The sequence below is a fragment of the Panthera tigris genome, chromosome C2 (assembly GCF_018350195.1).
Source record: "Panthera tigris isolate Pti1 chromosome C2, P.tigris_Pti1_mat1.1, whole genome shotgun sequence".
In the NCBI taxonomy this organism is placed as follows: Eukaryota; Metazoa; Chordata; class Mammalia; order Carnivora; family Felidae; genus Panthera; species Panthera tigris.
In genome coordinates, this window is record NC_056668.1 from 38,465,501 (window position 1) to 38,486,654 (window position 21,154).

A 21,154-nucleotide genomic window follows, 5' to 3' on the forward strand; every position below is an offset into this window, starting at 1 on the left:
TTCATGTTAGAAGAAATCATTAAATTTTGATACAGCCTTCTTCCAAAGTTCTTTCTATGGTTGGGTTAACAAATATATTCAATAGATCCAAGAATAAGAAATGATACTCTGAATTCCCTTCTATAATACAATATTTGAGATATCCTAGTGAATTTTGTATTATAACTTATCAACTAAATTAAGAGACTGAAATTTTCCTGTAAGTCAGTAATTTGAACTCCAAACATATTTTTCTATACTACCTTTTGGGTTTAAATAAATTGATTGGTGAATTTGCTATATCTAGCTACCATTTACCAGCTTTGTCCATTTTGAAAAATAAGTTCAGGATATGGGGTAAAGAGGAAACTCAGTGATGTTCCGTTTTTGACTTGTATCCTCCAACCTTCTCACGAACCGGTCTCAGAAGAGAACACACACAAAGGAAGCAAAGAATCTCAGGAAAGATCCCTTCTGAAACCTGAGAAAGGTGTTCACATGAACATTTCTATTCAGACATTCAGCACTTTTTAATATACATTAGTCATGATATATCCTTTTCATAGCACTTTTCCTCCAATGAAAATGCTTTCATACCAGTCTAATTGAGTTTAAGTTAGGTTCTGTTTTCAGTTTAACATTATCTAAGTTATAATGATAAAACATTTATTAACTATTTACTTAAAATCTACTAAATTCGACATGGAAATAGTAATTAGGTTGTAAGATTGGCTTATGGGTGAAATTAGCCATTGAATAAATTTGATAAAATTATAAGAAAAATGTTTTTAATAAATACTAACAATTATCATTATTATTGTTTATGGATAGGTATTTTACTAAGACCTTTATATATATATATATATATATTTATATATATATATATATATATATATATATATCACCTCATCTGATTCCTACAGAAGTTCTGTGTGGCTCACACTACTCTTATCCTGTGTTATATATATATATCACCTCATCTGATTCCTACAGAAGTTCTGTGTGGCTCACACTACTCTTATCCTGTGTTATATATATATATCACCTCATCTGATTCCTACAGAAGTTCTGTGTGGCTCATACTACTCTTATCCTGTGTTATATATGTGGATACTGAGGCAGAGAGAGGTTAAGAAACATATTGTTCCAATAGTTATTGTGTGAAGAACCAGTAAAGGCAAGACTGGAGAGGTTTACTTTCTATTTGAACATAAACTAGTATATGAAAAAAATACCGGGATAAGATTCCAGTAAACTTAAGATTTAAAATTTAAAACATGCACAAGCTTTTCCCATTGGTATGTGATGGTTTCTTTTAAACAATGTATAAAGGGGACGTGCACATTATATTCTTCTGAATATACTCATCATTGTAACTGAAGAACTGGTTCAATGACCATTTATAGTAATTTTAAAAACTTATATGAACATAGGTAATATGACTATTATAATTATTATTAGAGTAACCAATTCAAAATATTAAAAGATACAAGGCTATTTGACTGAATTGATCAGTGGTATAGTACACATTTCAGAGATGACTCGTTTATAAAGGGAAATTATTTTAGTACCAGTGGTATTGTGTTTCTAATATATTAGTCCATAAAAAAAAATGGACATGCTCCTACAGGTGATCTTTCCCCATCATTTTTAAATATTTATTCTTTATTATAATAATTTATGCTGTGACATAAACAATTGCTACAGACTAAACTTTTTAGAAAAATGTTGAGTGTTATAAATATTGTCATTGTCAAACATTTATTCTTTATATTTTCTAAAGATTTTAAAAATAAACCTGTCCTATTATTGATTTCTCTGATAGAACACTTAATTTAATTATGATTAAGCTATTTCTTTTTAGTTTAGTTTAAGAAGAAATGGGCTTAAATCTAGATTTTCCTCTTCTGCAGAAATCCTTGCATAAAACTTATTTAACTTCTAGTGTGCTTAAAAATAATTTAATTCATCCTTTTAGATTTGCACAGGGTACATTGACAGAATAGACATATGGCAATGTTATATACCAGTCATTTGTCTTCCTTCTTAATGGTTGTTCCCATTTATTTATTTTTTGTGTGTAGGCTGAGACCAGTCATGTGCAAAGAGTTAGGTATTGTTGAAATTGAAGGCAGAACAGTTCCTAGTGAGCAAGACATAAGGCAACAGAAAAAAAAACAGCAGCTTCTACAGATCACAGAAATGTAAGAGAAATTGCGCACCGTAGAATGAATTTGAGCATATTTTACCTGAAAAAAAATGCAAACCTACAAAATCCAGGTTTGTTTATAGTCTCTTCTCTTACAAAACTCATTATTTTACTCACATTATTTTTATTGAGTACCTGCTAGACGTGACTTATATGCACAGGGTCCATGTAAACTGATTTTAACACTAATTCTTTGAGGAAGAAGGTAGAGGAGGTATACCATCCTTATTTATAGACTTAGGACAGTGAAACTCTAAGAACGTCAAACTGAAAGTAATACTTGGGATTTATGGTTCTGAGTAATAATACTATTTCAGATCTTCTATGATCTTAAAGAGAGACTGTTATTTAAGGCAGGAAAATTACACTCCATGTCATCTGCATAATGGATAATTTAGCTAACTTTTCCAAGTAGTAAATAACCCCATAGCTATCCAAGAACTTATCTTGTTCTCCCTTTGATCTCCTAGATAACCTTAAAGAACATTCCTTTCTTTCACCTTCCTCCTGTTATCACACAGGTAATCACTCTGGCAAGTTCTCTCCCCTTTTAGATATCAGTGCTAAATGAGATGAAGCATTTGTGAAGGGCCCTCAGCGGCGCTAATAGTCACACTACTCTGCTGGTTGAAAGTCCTCTCTAAATTGTTCAAATTCTTCAGAGCTGAAAAGTTTCCTCGTTTGAAGCAGTCAAGGAAATAATATCCTGAGAGAGAAAGACCAGTGAAATGAAGAGATTTGTGCTAGAACCTACTTTTATCCAAAAATAAGAACACTTTTTTTAGGAGAAATTTTCCACTTAGATTTTACTTCTCAAGGACAAATAGAGTATCTTATTCAAGTGTGTATGTTGTTTGGGCCCAGCACACTATTAACTATCCATAATACGTGTTAATAAAACCAATTGTTATACAATTAGGAAACCTGTAATTCATACAAAATGAAAAACAGATTTTGAGTGGAGACAATTCTCACAGGAGAGAATTTGTAGTCCAGTGAATGAAATTTGTGTAGGATGCAGCCGCACTTCACGTTGGCATGAGTGACAATCACACTTCACTTGCTACAACAGTTTATAAATTGATTATATCTCTAAGCTAAACAGCCTTGAAACAAACACTAAATTCAAGACAAAACAGTAATTCTGTAATTATTTTCATAATCTTTTTGAAGAGGAAGTCTATATGCTATTACACCCAGATACATGTGGCAGCACATCTATTTATGAGCTTGATGTGGAGCAAAATGTATGGTGCAGTCAATATATTTTGAGAAGAAAGGCTAAGTGTTGTGCTTGCTGGGAATTTTCCCTATTAATGAAAACCTGTTGTATGAGGAAGCCTTAATTTAGAACCCATAGATTTAGAGTCCCTATACATGTTGTTCGTAGTTAAAATTATGTGTAAATCACTGCACACAAAGAACAATATATTTTCATGTTTTTTATTCCTTAGAGATTGTTCTTAAGTAGTTTTGTAAGAACAGTAATTGTACATAAAATAGAAGGTAATAGATGATCCTTGAGTGAATATGCTGATATATTTTTCTCCGGGTACTTTGCTTATGTCATATACTGCCAAAGAACACTATATTTTTTATCAGTAAATTATGTATAACTATTTCTAATGTTTTGCAATAGGGGTTCTCTTTCTGAAGTGTTAGAAAACAAAGCTGGCTCTTAAGTACACGGAAAAAATTCTAATTTAATGTTAGAACCAAATTATCCGAAGTGTTAAGTACAAATCTGGATGAGTCATTTTTACTTAGCAATAATTTATAAAATACTTAAGTAGTGACAGTATTGTTATTTTTTAACCAATAATTTAATATTATGAACTGACTTACTGCTCAGCATAGCAAATGGTATCTAAGGATCCAAGTTCTGTCTGGACTTTAGTATAAGAACTTAATATTATCCATTCACTCACTAAATCTGCTACCTTCTAAGAACTGAAAGCGAGTGTAAAAGTGCTATTTCAGCTACATTACAAGTATAAGATGAAACTCTCATCTTTCAAGTAAACTTGCATCTATGAGGGAATATAAAACTAAAGCAAGTGAATTAATTCAAGAGAAAAACAATTTCTGAATGAAATAATTCAGGGTCAATTGACATGGGGAGACCAACCAGTGTTGTTTGGACGCCATATACATAGAGGGAAAGAAGAACATTTCACGAGATGAATAAACAGCACTAACAGGAAGTCATTTAGCATGGATGGGCACTGAATTCCTCCTTACGATAGGAGGAAAGAGAATACAATTGTGTGAAAAAATAAAATGCTAGGAATTACCTCAACAAACTTGTTCTCAAAATAGCAGTCATCTGACACATCCTAAAAAACTGACTTTCATAATTATTTTTAAAGTCTTTCAAAAACTATTCCAAAAACTTGCTTAGACAAGCTGTCCCATGGTTTATCAATCTTTACATTAATAATAACTATGATTTTCTGAGTCAACACTTTGCATGCTTTGAATAAAATAAGCCATTTATAATACAGAACCTGGCATAGATTAAATACTCAATAAATTATTCTCTCATTTAATCCTCACCCATCAAACTCCCACCAGCTTCATTTTATTCAATCTCATGTTATGCAAATTTTCTTCTATTAATATCCCCTCCCCATTTTTCAAATATTCAGACACTTAGAGTGCTTCACTATTACCATTGAGAGCAAAGTCCTGAGTGAGTCTTTTAAAAGTTAAAAAAGGAAACCTACCTTTTCCCACATGGCAGTTTATATTTTCCACCTTCCTCCCCCCTCTTATAACTGTTAGAGAGTACTTACATTACACTGTGTCAGATATTCTTCTAAGCCCTTTATTTACAGTAACATATTTAATTTTTGACAACCCTGGAAAATAAGAATTATTCACATTTGAAAGATGAAAAGGTTAAGAAACTTGTTCAAAGTCAAAATAACAGTAAGTGGTTTAAGGTTTGCTATAAACAATTTGTAAATCCGGGATTTTGTGAGCAATTTCTTCCACTTGAGAACTTTAACTGACTTTTCTTCTATTCTACTGTTTCCCTTATATTTATGTACACAACACAACATAGTTTCATTCCTAGATTGATTTTGTCTGATACTCTTGATGTCAATCCTTACATCTTAACCACTATGAAACACCTGTGTGTGAGTGGATAGAGGGCAGGGGTTTGCAATGTTAACACACTACAGCACCTAATACAATGTGCAACTCAATTACAGGTAACTCACTAAAAAAATGATTGGTGCAGTCTTGGCTGTTCTGTCTATAAAAATTTGGCAGGGAATGAGTATGGCTTATCCACACTTCCCCCAAATCTATTTTCCATGTCCTTAAATTTTCACATTAGTCAAGTGAGATAATACATGAAAAAGACCATACTATAGTTTCTACATTAGTCAGTTCAGGCTGCCAAAACAAAATACCATAGATTGAGTGACTTAAACAAAATTATTTATTTTGCACAGTTGTGGAGGCTGGAAGATTAAGATCAATGTGCCAGCGTGGTAGGTTCTGGTGAAAGATCTCTTCCTGATTTGCTTAGCTACATTCAAGTTGTGTCCTCACATGGAAGGGAAAGAAAGACAGAGAGAGGGAGAGGGACAGAGAGACAGAGAGAGAGTTAGCCCTGGTATCTTTTCTTAAAAGGGCACTAATCTCACGCATGAGGGTCTCACCATTTGAGGCCTTGACCTCATTAAAACCTAGTTTTCTCACATCCAATCCATCTCCAAACACCACCATAGTGGGGATTCGAACTTCAACGTATGGATTTTGGAAAAAACACAATTCAGTCTATAATAGTTTCTCAAAAATAATATCTTACTTTCCAAAGTCTTAAAAATGTAAATAAGTATATTCCCAGCAAAGAGAATTAACTAGAAATGCTAAATATCATTTGATTGTGATTCAGAATCACTAAATAGGGATACTAAACTTGAAAAATCATCTTTCTATTTCTAAGGGTGATAATCCCATTTTTACACTTATTTTTGAGCTTAATTTCATATTTTTGAACCATTTTATAGTTAAACTGAAATTTCTCTAAGAGTTTTCACTTTTAAAAAATCCTGCAATGGGGCGCCTGGGTGGCTCAGTCGGTTGGGCGTCCGACTTCAGCTCAGGTCACGATCTAGCAGTCCCTGAGTTCGAGCCCCGGTCGGGCTCTGGGTTGATGGCTCAGGGCCTGGAGCCTGCTTCCGATTCTGTGTCTCCCTCTCTCTCTGCCCCTCCCCCGTTCATGCTCTGTCTCTCTCCGTCTCAAAAATAAATAAAACGTTAAAAAAAAAATAAAAAAAAAATCCTGCAATATGGATAGAGAATAGAGATATAAGTGGATTAATTTTTGAAGTGTCTCTTATCATGCATTCTGATCATATTTGGTCTAAATTTATGTCCTTCATTCATTTAACGCTTGACGTTCCACAACTCTGATGGTTGTTAGTAGGGAACTATGTCCGGTGGCTTTTGCACAAGAGACATTTGTTTCTTTCACCAATTCTTTTTTTATTCATTCCATCTTTTTCTTACTCATATTTTTCAATATTGACATTGACTACTATTCCTAGATTTATCAAAGTTTTCTCTTTACCTTAACCTCAAGCCTAATTGGCAATTTTCATCTACTATCCAATTCACTATTCCATGATACTGAACTATTGATAATGAATCTTTAGTCTGAAACTTGACATATAAATAGTTTTGTAGATAATAATTATTAGATTTCAGTGAGAAAACAGTGAAAATTTCTTATCAACCTCATGAGGATATGTCTCAGCATGCTTATCATAGTACCCATCCTTAGAATATTAACATTTACAGTATTACTATTGTTAATCCATATTTGGCTTTGAAAACATTTATTTTAATATATAATTAAAACCATTTTCTTTTAAGAGTCTTGAAAACTAATTTAAAAATATTTACATAAAATGATCTTAATTTCACTTCCTACCTACCATTTTGTTCAAACTGGAAATCATATATGATAACTTGATAAAATTATTTTTTATTAAAATAATTTTAACACATAAATTAAAAATATTTGTCATTTATAATTTCTGTAAGCTGTGATCCTAGAGAGTCAAATATTTTGAAGTTTATATTCTCATTTTAAGGGAAAACACATGGCTGACTAGTTCTTTGTTGATAGAAATCCCCAGTAATGATTTCAGAGAGAGAATTATATACTTTAGGATTCTCCATGTTAAGATGTTAAATAAAACTACTTGGGGCACCTGGGTAGCTCAGTCAGTTAAATGTCTGATTCTTGGTTTCAGCTCAGGTCATGAACTCACAGTCTGTGGGTTCAAGCCTTACCTTGAGTGCTGCGGTGGGAGAACAGAGCCCGCTTGCGGTTCTCTCCGTCTCTCTCTCTCTGTCCCTTCCTTGCTTATACTCTCTCTCTCTCAAAAATAAATAAATAGGGGTGCCTTGTTGGATCAGTCGGTTAAGCGTCCAGCTTCAGCTCAGTTCGTGGGTTCAAGCCCCATGCTGGGCTCTGTGCTGACAGCTCAGAGCCTGGAGCCTGTTTCGGATTCTGTGTCTCCCTGTCTCTCTGCCCCTCCCCCACTTGCATGCGCTTGCTCGCTCGGACACATGCTTGCTCTCTCTCAAAAATAAATAAACATTAAAAAAATTAAAAATAAACAAATTAATAAATTAATTTACAAAAACCCTGTACTTTAAGGTTACTTTCTACTTTTCTAAATATCAGAAATTACTAACCCTAAATATTATTTTTTTTGTCAATTTAAATTATTTTAATAGTTGAGGAGCTATTCAGAAAAAGTATCTGGTTATTATTCCTCTGACTTTCCTAAAAGAATTATTATTATTTGACATAATTTTCTCTTTGGAATGCTTTGTTAAGTGTCCAATAACCTTAATTGAAAGATGTTAACAGTTCAGAAAATTTTAATTCTATGATATTCTTTGTGTTTTGTGCATTATTAGCTAAAGAGACTGCTAATATATTGCTAAATCTGTTGGGATTTACTCACTCCAGTTTTAATAGACTAACTCCAACAAATCATAGACTAACACTTGAGAATGAATAATGGTCTTAAAGATATATGATGTATTTATCTGAATAATAATGAAGACTCAGCTATCTGTAAGGAAACTTCAGAAGGCTGTACTTCATTTTTTTTATTGCTAAGACAGTAGGAGAGGAATGAGAGAAACTAGTAGGAAAATTGAGTAAGTTTCATGGTCAGGAAATAAAAATGATAAATTTAATCTTGACAAATACTTTACATAATCCTTTAGAAAATAAAGTACAAAAGAGAAAAACTGAAAATAAAACAAAAAAAGCATAAAGTGTAATGAAAAAGTGGTAACATTTACAAATATTTTTAAACAATGTTGAAATGTTTCAAAATATTAAAATATTGTTTAAAAATGGGAAATAACATTAATATAAATATACAAGTCCTATAGCAGAAAACTATGCAACCTACTAAAAGATAATAAAGGTTTGAATAACTGAAGAATCATACTATGATTATGAAAATGCATAACATAAAAGAACATCTATAAATTATTATAATCCCAGTAAAGAATCTGTTATGTTTTTGTTTCTTGCAATATTATTCTACACCTGATCTAAGACTTCTCCAGTGCATTAAAATGATTTTTAAAACTATAGTACTAGTTGCCCAATAAATTGAGATTTTCAGCAAACTGAAAACTGACTTTTCCAAATGTGGTCTCCAAACCTCAGAAAGTGTACCCTGGGATTGGAAAGTGAACTGGAAAGCCCACCTTGGAGCTGGGACTCTGTGGACTGGTACTTACTGCTCTTGGGGAGAGGAAGGAGAAGACAGGTGGCTGTAAGAGAGCCCAGGCTAGTGGCACTCAGGGAGAGGAGTTGGGTTATCTTAGTCATCAGTCTCTTCATTTCCAGTACTCGGATTCCCCTGAAAACTCCAGCAAATCTGAAGAAGAAAAGATTCCATTTTGCTGTAGACCATTTTTTCATTCCTGTTCATTCCTCCACATTGACCTAAAGGAACACAATGTAGGTTTTCAAAATTTTTGAATGCCTTTATTCTGAGAAACAAAATTGAAAATATAACCTCAAGATTATTTAAAGACTATTCTGTTTTATTGAACAAAGTTAATTCTTCAGTTTTAGTCAGAATAAGAACTTACACAGGAACTGGAGATAATGAATCTATATTATAATTGTCTACAATTAAAAAAAAAAACCCTACAATCTTGGTGTAGGATTGTGTATATATTCCTCACATATAATAGATTAGAATATTCCAAGCCGTAATGTATGTATGTATTTACTTTATGGTAGATGATAACATCTATGATGAAAGAAGTAGTGTGGGGGACATTAAAATTCTTATTGTCAAATAAGAATTAAAGTTCTCTTTTATACTTTAGCTTCAAACCATAGACCAAAATATATTTTAGATAGATTAAAATATGACAGTAAAAATGTTAGATGACTGCATAAATCTATATGTGTATATCATGGCAAAAGCATTTCAAATCATGACCCACAAGTCAGACATCATAACACAAAAGTTTGATAGGCTTGATTACATAAAATTGTAAGACTTATCTATCAACTGAAAGGACCACAAATGAAGAATAAACAAAAAATTGTTAAAAATGTCCAACTTTCTATGAAAAGAGATGTTGCAACAGAAAATCTGAATGAAAAAAATAATCAAATTTCATTAACAACTATTTCAAAATTAATGAATTCATATGGACAAAAGTAGTAAGTCACATTTATGGTAACTTGTAAATACCAAATATTTAACACTTATCAATATTAGATTGGCAATTTTTTTTAATTATAATATTTGATGTTAGTATTATAGAGGTGAAAATCCTTCAGATGCTGTTGGTGGAGGATGAATTTATATAATCTTTCTATAATATAATTTGGCAATATTTATCAATAGTCTTTAAATAATATTGTTTATTCCAATTGGTCTGGAAACAGTATGTTTCAGAATTACCTTCAGGAAATGAGGCAGGTACAGAGATGTATGAATAAGAGTGACTTCTCAGTTCCCAAAAAGAGTGCTCAGTTCTGAGAGAGAGAAATGATTTACGACCATGTGTATTTGGGGACTTGAGTAAGAAGTGGGATTTGGAACTCATTCTAAAGTGTCTAAGCAAGGAATAAGAATAGGTAATTCAGAGGTGTGGCAGGCTTATTTTTTGTTTCTTTTTCTTCCTGTTTTTTAATTTTTAGATTTACAGCTAATGGCAGAAATTAAGGGAAATACAAGTAATATATAATAGAAAGGTACATTGACAACAGCTGCAATGGCAGGTTCACTTTTTAATACTCAGTGTTTTTAAAATAAACCTTTTTTATTCCCCCTTGGACATGTATTCTTAGTTGGACAATTTTCAAGGCATATGTTCTTAGCCGGGCAATTTTCTTCCAGGTGGAAACTGAGTGATCTATAGCCTTACTTACTCTTGTAGCTTCTCTCAGTTTCAGTTTGTATCTCCTGAGATCACCTTGGAAGTTTACACATGGGACGTTTTTATTGGCTGGATCTTCATTCAATTGTCCAGAACACAGATCACATGATTACATTCAACTGAAGTGAAGCCAGAAAATGTTTTCCTATGTGCACTGAAAGAAAAGGAAACATGTTTGTTATTAGCTAGAAATCTCTTCCCCAGTATATCCTTCTGATTACCAAATATTTTTTCACTTCTTTTCCCTCACACAAACCACTTCCATACCCTGTCTAAAGACACAACCTAACGTCCCATCAAGCCAAGGTATCCAATTCGAAGACTAAGCTCTTCAGATATTCGCAGTCTTATTCATGATATCTGGATGTATTTGTCAAAGGACAAATTATTAATTACTAATGCTCCTCTCTACCCATACACAAAATACAGTGATAGCACACAGCCAAGAGGAAGTGCTTCTTAATATAAATGCTCTCATTTGGAAATAGAGAATGAGAAACACTGAGTAGTCACTTATCTATAGCAATTATGAAAACATCCCAGACTGGCAATCAAAGATCCCTCTGCCTTGGCAGTAGTTGTACTTCCTTGAAGAAACTGAATTCTCCTTTGTACATTCTTTTTTGTTTCCCCCAATCCTGCCCTATGGGAAAATTCAATCTGTAAGTTATATTCCATGGGCACATCTGAAGTATACTCTTCAGGGAGACTACATAGCTTTTATAGTCCACTTCTTGCCTCCACCAAGTTTGGCGATCCTGAGGTTGTTTGAAGTTTTAAATAGACTTTTTTTTTTTCTATCTAGACAATGCTACTTTCATGCAATAGTTTCATGAAAAACACAGTAGACTCCTGAAATGTCATATTCATGTGTCTATAATCACAGTTTAAGATCTTTTGAAGACATAATTGTAAAGCCTAATTTTTTTTCTTTGCTTTCTCTGTCCTTTAGACCATAAATAATTAGCATGAGGATACTTGCAATGTGGGCTTGGGAGGGGAGGCAGTACACTGAATCTGACCTTTGTAGTAGGGTTCAGCCTTAGTGGGTTTTGTTGCTCAAAGCTTCTTTCCGTTTTAATCCCTTATTATGTGGCTTCTATAAATAGTTGATTTTCCAAACTTTGGAGTTCCCAGTTGTCTGGGCTTTCTTTTCCTCATTTCATTTCTGCTTGAAAGCTGGCTATCCTTTGCTGGGTTCGTGTCTTTCCTGTAATATTTTACTAAAGGCCAAATGTGAAAGTATATTATTAATCAGTACCTCTCTAGCTACTTTCTCTAAAGCTACAAGTCAAATAGGCACTTAATCCTCTACATTGAGTATTCATTTTCCTCCTTCTGTCAATCACATTAAACACAAATTGTAACACCGTCCTCTCCTTGAAATATGTTCTTTCCTTTGATCAACTACAATGTACTCTGCAGGATATTTTCCTAACTCACTGTTCTCTCCTGCTCAGTTGGCTCTACTGGAAGCACTTTCTCTTCCTAGACTTTAGATATGGGAGTTCCTCAGTTCAGTTGTCACACTTCTTGTCTCTTTTTAGACTCACTACCTTGGGGAGTTCATCAATTGCCATAGCTTTAAATAATATTTATATGATAATAAATCCTGGGTTATCATCTCAGTCCCAGCCTTTCCTATGACATAATTTTATTTCTTAAATGATATAGTGGTGTTCATCACACTAAAAAAATACACACATACACACGGATATACAGAGTCGCCCATATTTTCAGAAAGAGAAGAGGAAAGAAAGGCATAAAACCATGGAACATTGTATACATGTGTTTGTTTATCCAGTCTTAAAATGTAAACTCAATGGCAACAGTAACTGATATGACAAATGTTACATTCCCAGGTATGTTGTACAAATGAATATTTGTTGACTGGATGGTTGGTTTAATACACATTAATGAAATTTTACTTCAGTAGAAATGTGCTAATTTTCAGAATAACTCATTGTAATGCAGATATGCCCTCTATACTTAAATAACACATCAGTTGTGTGATATTTTACTCTCTTTTCTAGATCCCAATGCTCTGGCTGGCCAGACTGGCCCTGATCATGCTCTTATAGGAGGAATAGTGGCTGTAGTTGTATTTGTTACGCTGTGTTCTATATTTCTGCTTGGTCGATATCTGGCAAGACATAAAGGTAGGTAATATTTAACAAAGTATTCTTAACTTTGGCAAAAATATATTCTAAAGGCTAGCTTAATCATGAAATATTAAATGAGTGTATGTATATATGTGACAGAGAGATCTAAATATGAAATTATTTCATGGAGTTCTTGATTATTTTACTTAATGAAAGTTGGATTGGTTTAGCAAAATAATGTTTAGCCAATGGCCAAAGGTTACAGAGTGAGTCATTGGCTCAGGGAAAAAAAAAATAGCAAGTTTGGATTTATCTCTAGGATTGACATTCAACTATAATGCTAAGTGTTCAGCCAACGTTTTTGTCTGTAGGTTTATAGACACACATATGGCCATATCAGTGAGGAAAATGTGTGATTTTTTTGCAGTGGGCTAGGTAGCAAACTATTGACATAATCTACTTTTAAGTGGAATTTTCAAAATGAAAGATGACACGTTTGATGTGATCATTATCAACATCTTCACAAAGGGCCCTGATTGCTACAGCTGCATGGATCACATGGTCTGTATCCATCATTAAAGAAATCAAACTACTCATTACCCATTCCAGTTAGGCAGTTGCTCCCAGTTAACCTGGCCACTGCTTCATCTATAACATATACCTGAAAACTGATAGTGTGCGACATTAGAAGAGTGAAATGTATGGTTTATTATGTCTCAGAATGTGTTCTCACATATAAGAAATTGGGCATAAGTTCCTTCCTCAATGAATGCAGTGCTAACGCTGGCTATTTTACCAGTCTCACAGAACTAACCAATATATATATATATATATTTTTTTTTTTTTCTCTCAATACCCACAGGAACATATTTAACAAATGAAGCTAAAGGAGCCGAAGATGCACCAGATGCTGACACAGCCATTATCAATGCTGAAGGCAGCCAAGTCAATGCTGAAGAGAAAAAAGAGTATTTCATTTAAAATGCAGGCCAAGATTATGAGTTTTCCTTACCAGGCTGGCTGCTGGAGAAAACTGGCTATCATCTTTCAGAATTCATTTCTACCATCTTCTGCTACCTTTATTAACTTCCATACTGTACTGCTATCAGTGGCCAGTGTATACCAACAATCAGCTGTCGAAAGCATCATTCTTTAATTACTGTACCATCCATAATGCAGGACATTTCTTACTGCCTAAATTCCACACCATTGCTCTTTTAACATACAGTGCTTGAATATACAGCCTTAACAATGTTAATCATCTCCTTGGATCATGGTATTGAGTTGTTTTTATACATTGAAAAAAAGTATGCAAAGTGTTTTTTTTTCCCCCCTCATCTTTTCCCCCATTAAATCATAAATTTTGTCAGTTTGCCACTGGACAGCTTTCACGAGTAGTAGGATTAGGTAAAGACCTAACGTGTTTAAGTTTAATCAGAGATTAGAGGTTTACGATGTTTTCCACATGTCCACCTTCAAAGACATGTTTGGAAACATATGACCTAGAAAACACACTGTAGAATAGATTCTGGAATGTTTGAGATTATACTAGTAAAGCTGTATCAATTTGCTATTTAAAAATACAGTATTTGATACAGGAGCCATGTGTATGAATTGCAATCATGCCGTGACATCTTATATATAATTATATAGATTCCACCATTAGGTTATTTTAGCTTCATTTACCAGTAAGTTTTACAAACATGTTACTGCTTTGGGAATCACAAAGATTTCATTCATTTCTCTAATTTGATTCTGTAATTTATTTGCTCCATAAGAACTCACCTGCCTAAACAAAACTGAAGTATCCATAGGGCACAATTTTGAAACATTTAGTATCTGTATATAGTGCATATAATAAATCCAATTAAACATTATTTGATACATATTTAACTTTTTTGGCTGTAGGTAATTCAGTCATAAGTAAGCATTTTCTAATGTCCATTATATCCCTTTAGATATTACTTAAACCAATATTATAAGTAGATAACATGTATTAGTATTTTTGTCTGTATGTCCTAGCACTGTTCAACAACAAATTTTTCTAGTTCTTGTTAATTTTTATTTGTTATACAATGGAAGCACAATGTTATAAGGAAAGGTAATTTTAAGCTAACAACCAGTGCACAGCCTCAGGTTTTCAATTACAACCACAGCTGAATAATAACCTAAAAGTAAACTCTTAGTTTGCTAAAAATTAAAAAAAAATAATAATAATTTGGCAGTTCCAGAGCTGCTTACCTATGTTGGTTTGCCAAAAAGAAGTGTTTAAGATATGTTTTCTGTATAAATGAACTAATTCTTTATTAAATTCCTGTCTATGCATTTTGTGAGGTACAAACTTATGAAACAGTGAGTGATGGAGAATTTCTGCCATGCTTTTAACTCCAAGGTGAAAGTCTCTTTCTCTGGATTATTTCTGAAATTTTGGTGTATTTAACCATTAAGAAATGCTGTATTCTTACATATGATACAGAGTCAATCTAAAGTCATATTATTTCTTCTAGTAAAATACAATATTGCTAGATTAGTTCTCATTAAATTTATTATATGCTAAAAATTAAAAATCCAGTTAGATAAAAAATTATTTTCCCATTCAGAAGCATTGCACCTTTAAGAAGAAAACTAATAGGATAATACGGTAGCTATACTTGTGATGTCTGAAAGCATGATGGCCTATGGTTTTAAAAATAATATCTTGGAATTTATTTTTGGGAAATGAGAATGGTTGAGTATGACATCATGTATTAATATCAAATGGAAGACAAGGGTGCTGTATCTTATTTATCAGAAAAGTATAAACTTTTAAAGACAACGTTAGAATTTTTAAATTGTTTTTTTTTTTATTGTTGAAGCATTTATCTTGTTGATTTCTTACAAAACAAAAAGGACGATGTCAGTCAAGCAGCACTTTTTCAGAATATACAGAACATAAATAATATGATGTGGTTGAGTGTTAACATAATAAATCATATACAGTATGACATTTTAAGGAAATAAGTCTGCATTGATGTGATTGCATGCTTGTTTTTACAGTTCACTCCATACCATCTGTGGAAAAATGCAATAATATGTTAATATAGTATGGTAGTTTGAGAGAATCAGGTAGGTGCTACTAGACACATTGAAACTAGAATAGGTTTATAAACTGTTCATATCTTTCAATGCATAATCTTTAGAAAGACTCCACAAAACAAAATTCATCCTGTTAGTACAAAATGGAAAGGTTCTTATTACAGAAGTAAGTTGTATAAACTGCATCATCAATGACTATTTAAAGCTTAATTTCAGGATGCACTTACAAAATTGCTACTCTTCATTGATGCTGTATTTACATCCCTCTTCATTTTGTCTATATTCTACTTGGCTCCAACTGCTAAATTGTTGCCTAAATAACTCAATCATTATTTATAGCACTGTAAAATTAGAAATCAAAAATTGGTTGTATTTCAAAATTTTTGACTCTTTTAACCCATTAGAGTAATATAAAAACTCATTAGAACTCTTTAAAAGAAACTAATATATTATGATTTGTGGGCTCTAATAAAATGTTTGCCAGTTAAGATAGTTCGATTTGAATTAGGTATCATTTTTAGTTACTGAAAAATATAGCAATAGAATCATATTTTCCTATCTGTAAAATGTACTTTATTTCCACTAAACAAGGACATAAATTGTAAAAATTCTCATTTCTACCAAAATCAGGAAAAAAAAAAACCAAACTAACATTTCAAAATAGAACCATGTCAATTGCAATGTCTGAAATGTGCACATGCGTATGCACAGAGAGCCAAATTCTGTCTCTGCTTATTGAGCACAGAAGCTACGGAACTCAATTGAAGGAGTGTGAACACACACACACCCCTAGTAGAATATGGAGCATTATTCTTTACCAAAAGTAGCTATTCTCTGCCAGTGTACTGTTTACAGTGTAAATTGATCGTTCTCCATCAAAGAAGTGTAAACAGCATTCTTTTTTTCTTCCATTCTTGAGTGTCCTAGATAGAATGATTATTAAAATTAGGAAGAAAAAGGAACGTTTGTGAGTACAAGAGCAAAGATAGAGCACATGCGCAGAGTATTGATATGTGTATGTTTATGTATGAGTGTGTGTGTGTGTGTGTGTGTGCGTGTGCGTGTAAGAGAGAAAGAGAAAGAAAGATAGAGAGAAATTTCAACTTGTTTTCTTTTACCAGAGAATCCAAGAAGCAGTTTAAGGAACCTGATTTTGGAGTTTAATCTAGAAACTGGATGATCTCATATTGATTCAAGATGATTAATATTGCATTGAAATCCCACAATTAAAATAGAGAAAGAAAACTAACTTTCCTAAATATGGCAAAGAAGCTAACACCTCATTTATTTTCGTTTCTTTGTAAAAATATAAATATCTCAAATTAAAAGGACAGGCTCACTTGTAATTATGTACTCATGATTGTAACAGCATTGAGATTCCATATAGGCACATGTACAGCAGCTGTTTGACGGTGATGGTTCTTCCATGTGACATACCAGTTATCGTGTAATTTAGTGCCACTTATTGCAAAGTGTTACCAAGGGGAACATTGAAAATACTTTTTCTTTTCCTTTGGACATAAGGATAATTTGATGAATGTTAAATATGAACTTCATGTTACATGTTTTAATTGTGGAGAAAATTCAAAACCTCGTATCTTACTGCAACTTCCCTTTCATCTTGCTAATTACGTAGAGCCCACTAAAAGTGCCCAATATTATCCCCCTTTGCGAATGGTAATCTGTGATGAACATACGAAATAAAACAAACAGAAAGAGCTGGCAACCACAGCTGAAATAAGTGAAACATCTAGCGAGAATTACTGCGTAATGCTTTTTATTAAGTGGCACAAAGTACACACTAAAAACTATGCAAAATATAGGTAACTACAGTGTACGTACATGTAAGTATCTTGTACTTGCTGTGTATGGATGTTGGAAACCCATGTAATTATAATATGCATTTTGAATATTGGGAAAGAGGAAATCTTAGTGTAGATAATAGAATTTGTTTTGAAATATACACTGGCAATATTGAAATATACTCAGTGCAATATCTGAAATTCTATTGCTGGATACTTCATGCAAAGGGATTTTAAAGAATTCTTTAACACCATCCAAGAGGTTGCTAATCGTCACCTCCCACGCACTAAAGCATTAATTAAAAATGCAGTTGATTCAACAACAACACTTTAAGCTTTTCTTAATCATTAATGTGACACAATAAAATTATTTGGCCTACTTTTTAGCACAACTGGAGAGAAAGAAATAACCTGAGTTTCAAACTTTGCTTGATATCTAATTGAATTTGGAATTCTTAAACTTTCTTTGAAATATGTGTATATTTTAATAGGTTATGGTACTTTTATTATAAGTACAGATTTATTCAGTCAAAGAACACAGGTTACCCTTAGTCAGTAGTTAGAGTCACTATATCTTAATGGGAAATTTTTTAGACCTTTGTTCTATTTATTTTATTTTTTCCCCCTTTCTCTCCCTATTGTGTCCCAGACATACCCTTTGCACTTATACCCTTCCAAAGGCAATGGATTGAAAGTAGCAAGATTATAAAGAGAGCTAAAGGGGACAACGTGTAAGAATGGGTTCTAAACTCATCAGCATTTTTATGTATTGAGATTATTAATATTGAATGCAATAGTTATTGGATATAGCTGGTAAGTTCTCTGCCATGCATACTTACAATAATCCTTCTACCTCTCACTTTTAACATGGGCTATGATATAGAAGAAATAATGATTTACAGGATATCCCAGGAAGCACTCTTTGGGACTATCATAACAGTCCGCTCCCTAGCCCCTGGGAAATCTCAAAAGCCAATTTCTTTTAGTGTATTCAGTGGTGTATGGATCTGCATTGGTTTTCCTTTTCTATCATTAACTTTTCCTATAGGCAAAATATGCTAATTTTATAAGGATATTTCTTCTCATGCCTACTGATATTTCAATGTAATATAATTGTGTTGATTTTTAAAGAATAATTTAAATGGCAACACTTTGGAATCCAATCTGACATTTCATTTAATATTTAAACTGCAACAATTCCTCATAAATTAATGCTGTGCTTTTAAGTAAAAATTATGTAAATTATTTATTTTCCCAAGAAGTGTTATCTATGTAAGACAAAAATTTAAGTATTTAAAATTGCCTCCTTATTAACAAATAATACCTGAACAATGAATGCAAAGTCTTGCCACAAATGCCCACTTTATTGTGTCTGCTTAGACATAATATGAATTTTTCAAATGATGTAATTTAATTATTCGAAAAGGAAATTACATTTTAAAAGCAGATTTTTCTTTAGAAAAAAAAAAGACAAGAAAATATTTCAAATTATGATGTTGAATCTATAAAATATGCTTCAAGTAAGATGTTTCTATGTTATGTGGTTATGTTACAAATAATATTTGGTCGAATCTTTACCATCTTTTCCATATATATACATATATATGTTTTATATATATATATATGTTAGTTACAAGAAATGTATGGTTATTTTGGAGAGAATGGGCCCACATGTGAAAAATATGTAAAGAGAAAACACTATTTTCCCCTATAACACATACTGTATATTTCAAAAGAAAAAAAAATTAAAAGATATTTGAAGATTGCAGGGGCAAAAAAAAGAAAAAAAAAAGGCCTCCCAGGGCTCAGCACTTAAGCACTTTTCCCACATCCAGGGTCAGAACAGCGGTGATTTCCCACACGGACTTTTAAGTGCGGTATGAATGCGACATTACACTTCTATTATACACAGTACTGTTAAACCTCAAATGTTTTCTTTCTTCAGATGCTTTTCCTTGTACATGCTCCTAGTAGACACTTTTCTCTTTATATTTGCTGATAGTGAAAGTTATATGCAATAAAATATTTGATGGTTGAAAGCAGTGGTCACCAGTTGGTTAAAAAACAAACAAACTGAACAAACTATGAAATGTAAACTGAATTGTTATCTCTTTATCTTTTTTGCGTTTCTCTGTGTTTCTAATGTATTGAATGATTCTCATAAATAGAAAAATAATTTAGAGATTTTTCAAAACTAGTACTTTCTCCTTATAAATGTATAAAATTTTAATCTCTTTACAAATTTATTTAACTGTACCTGCTGTACTTATTGTAGATTCAATGATGCAGTTAAGTAGTAACCCAAGAGTTTGGGATTACTGACCTATTTTCTTCATATTCAGTTCACATCAGTATTTGTGAATTGGTTGTTTAGCTTTTCATTCAACCAAAACAATATTCCCTCAAGAAAGCTCCATTTTTATCATAAATATTTCAACCTAATCAACATTGGAACAAGTCTGCCATGTTAAAAAAAATTTAAAGACTTATCTCTGAAAATGGTACCCAGAAATGCAGGTGTTCCCAGTAATGTAGCTTCAAAAATAAAATGTTCTATTTATATGACATGAAATTCATAACTTTTGGAAGGGTATATTTATGACAACATAAAAATAAATTCTGTGCTGTAAAGAAGATTCGCCAAAATAAACATATTGCACAGAAGATAGAAAAACACAATTATTGAATCTACTGTTATCATAAACATCATCAAAAAACAAAATGCATATTGTAATATTAGGTACATGACACTTGCATGTTGATATGCCTATATACTTACAAAGTATTCAATGTGTACTTAGTGGCGCTTAAAATATGTCATGTACAACTCTTATAAACATTCTTACAGGGTTCCCATTTGCACTTCATCTTTCAGTAAAGTCTTGTCAGAAAAAAAAAAAATGTCTGATACATATGGAAAAATAAAATTTGAATTTTAGTTATCTGTTGGACACTACTGAATTGTCTATTCATTTAGTTCATTTTCTTAGGTCTGAAAGCAGACATTGAAAGATGGAACTTTCTTTTTTCCCACTGACAGGTTATAAAAGATGTTACAAACCAAACATTATTTTACATATCTTTTTCAACTGACCACATTATCCATTCATTTTAGATTTTCTAGTGATGCCTATTTTCCTTGTAAACTTCTAAGTGGAATTTTTAAAAATTAAGCAGTAGTAGAATAAATGTTATTTGTACAACATTTAATCGTTACTCCTTGGAGAATATGAACCTTGTAATATGGTCACTAAGGGTAAAAAAAAAAAAAATGTTGCTGACTTAGGGAAATCTGTTTGAGATTGCCAAAATTTTAATAATCTGTAAAGGTAATATTACATTCACTTATGTGTGTTTACTAATGTTGACTAGGAACAGAAGCAAAAATACCCAAACCTATTTTTTTTAGTTTTCACACTCTAACCAGTATTATATATTTCAACTACCTAAGATAATATAATTAATAATATATCCACCCTAAGCTTATGCCAATAAGAATTTGAGATAAGCTTTTAAATTTATGGGAG

At 32.3% G+C, this 21,154-nt stretch overlaps 1 protein-coding gene across 1 annotated transcript in view; it reads left to right on the plus strand.

The window, feature by feature from the left end:
* The window catches only part of CADM2 (cell adhesion molecule 2), a 261,876-nt gene extending 248,145 nt beyond the window's left edge, over positions 1-13,731 (plus strand). The window contains exons 8-9 of the mRNA XM_042999149.1: positions 12,682-12,807; positions 13,613-13,731. Coding sequence (XP_042855083.1) covers positions 12,682-12,807; positions 13,613-13,731 — 245 coding nt within the window. The remainder of the gene's footprint in view (positions 1-12,681; positions 12,808-13,612) is intronic.
* The last annotated feature ends 7,423 nt before the right edge of the window (positions 13,732-21,154 follow it).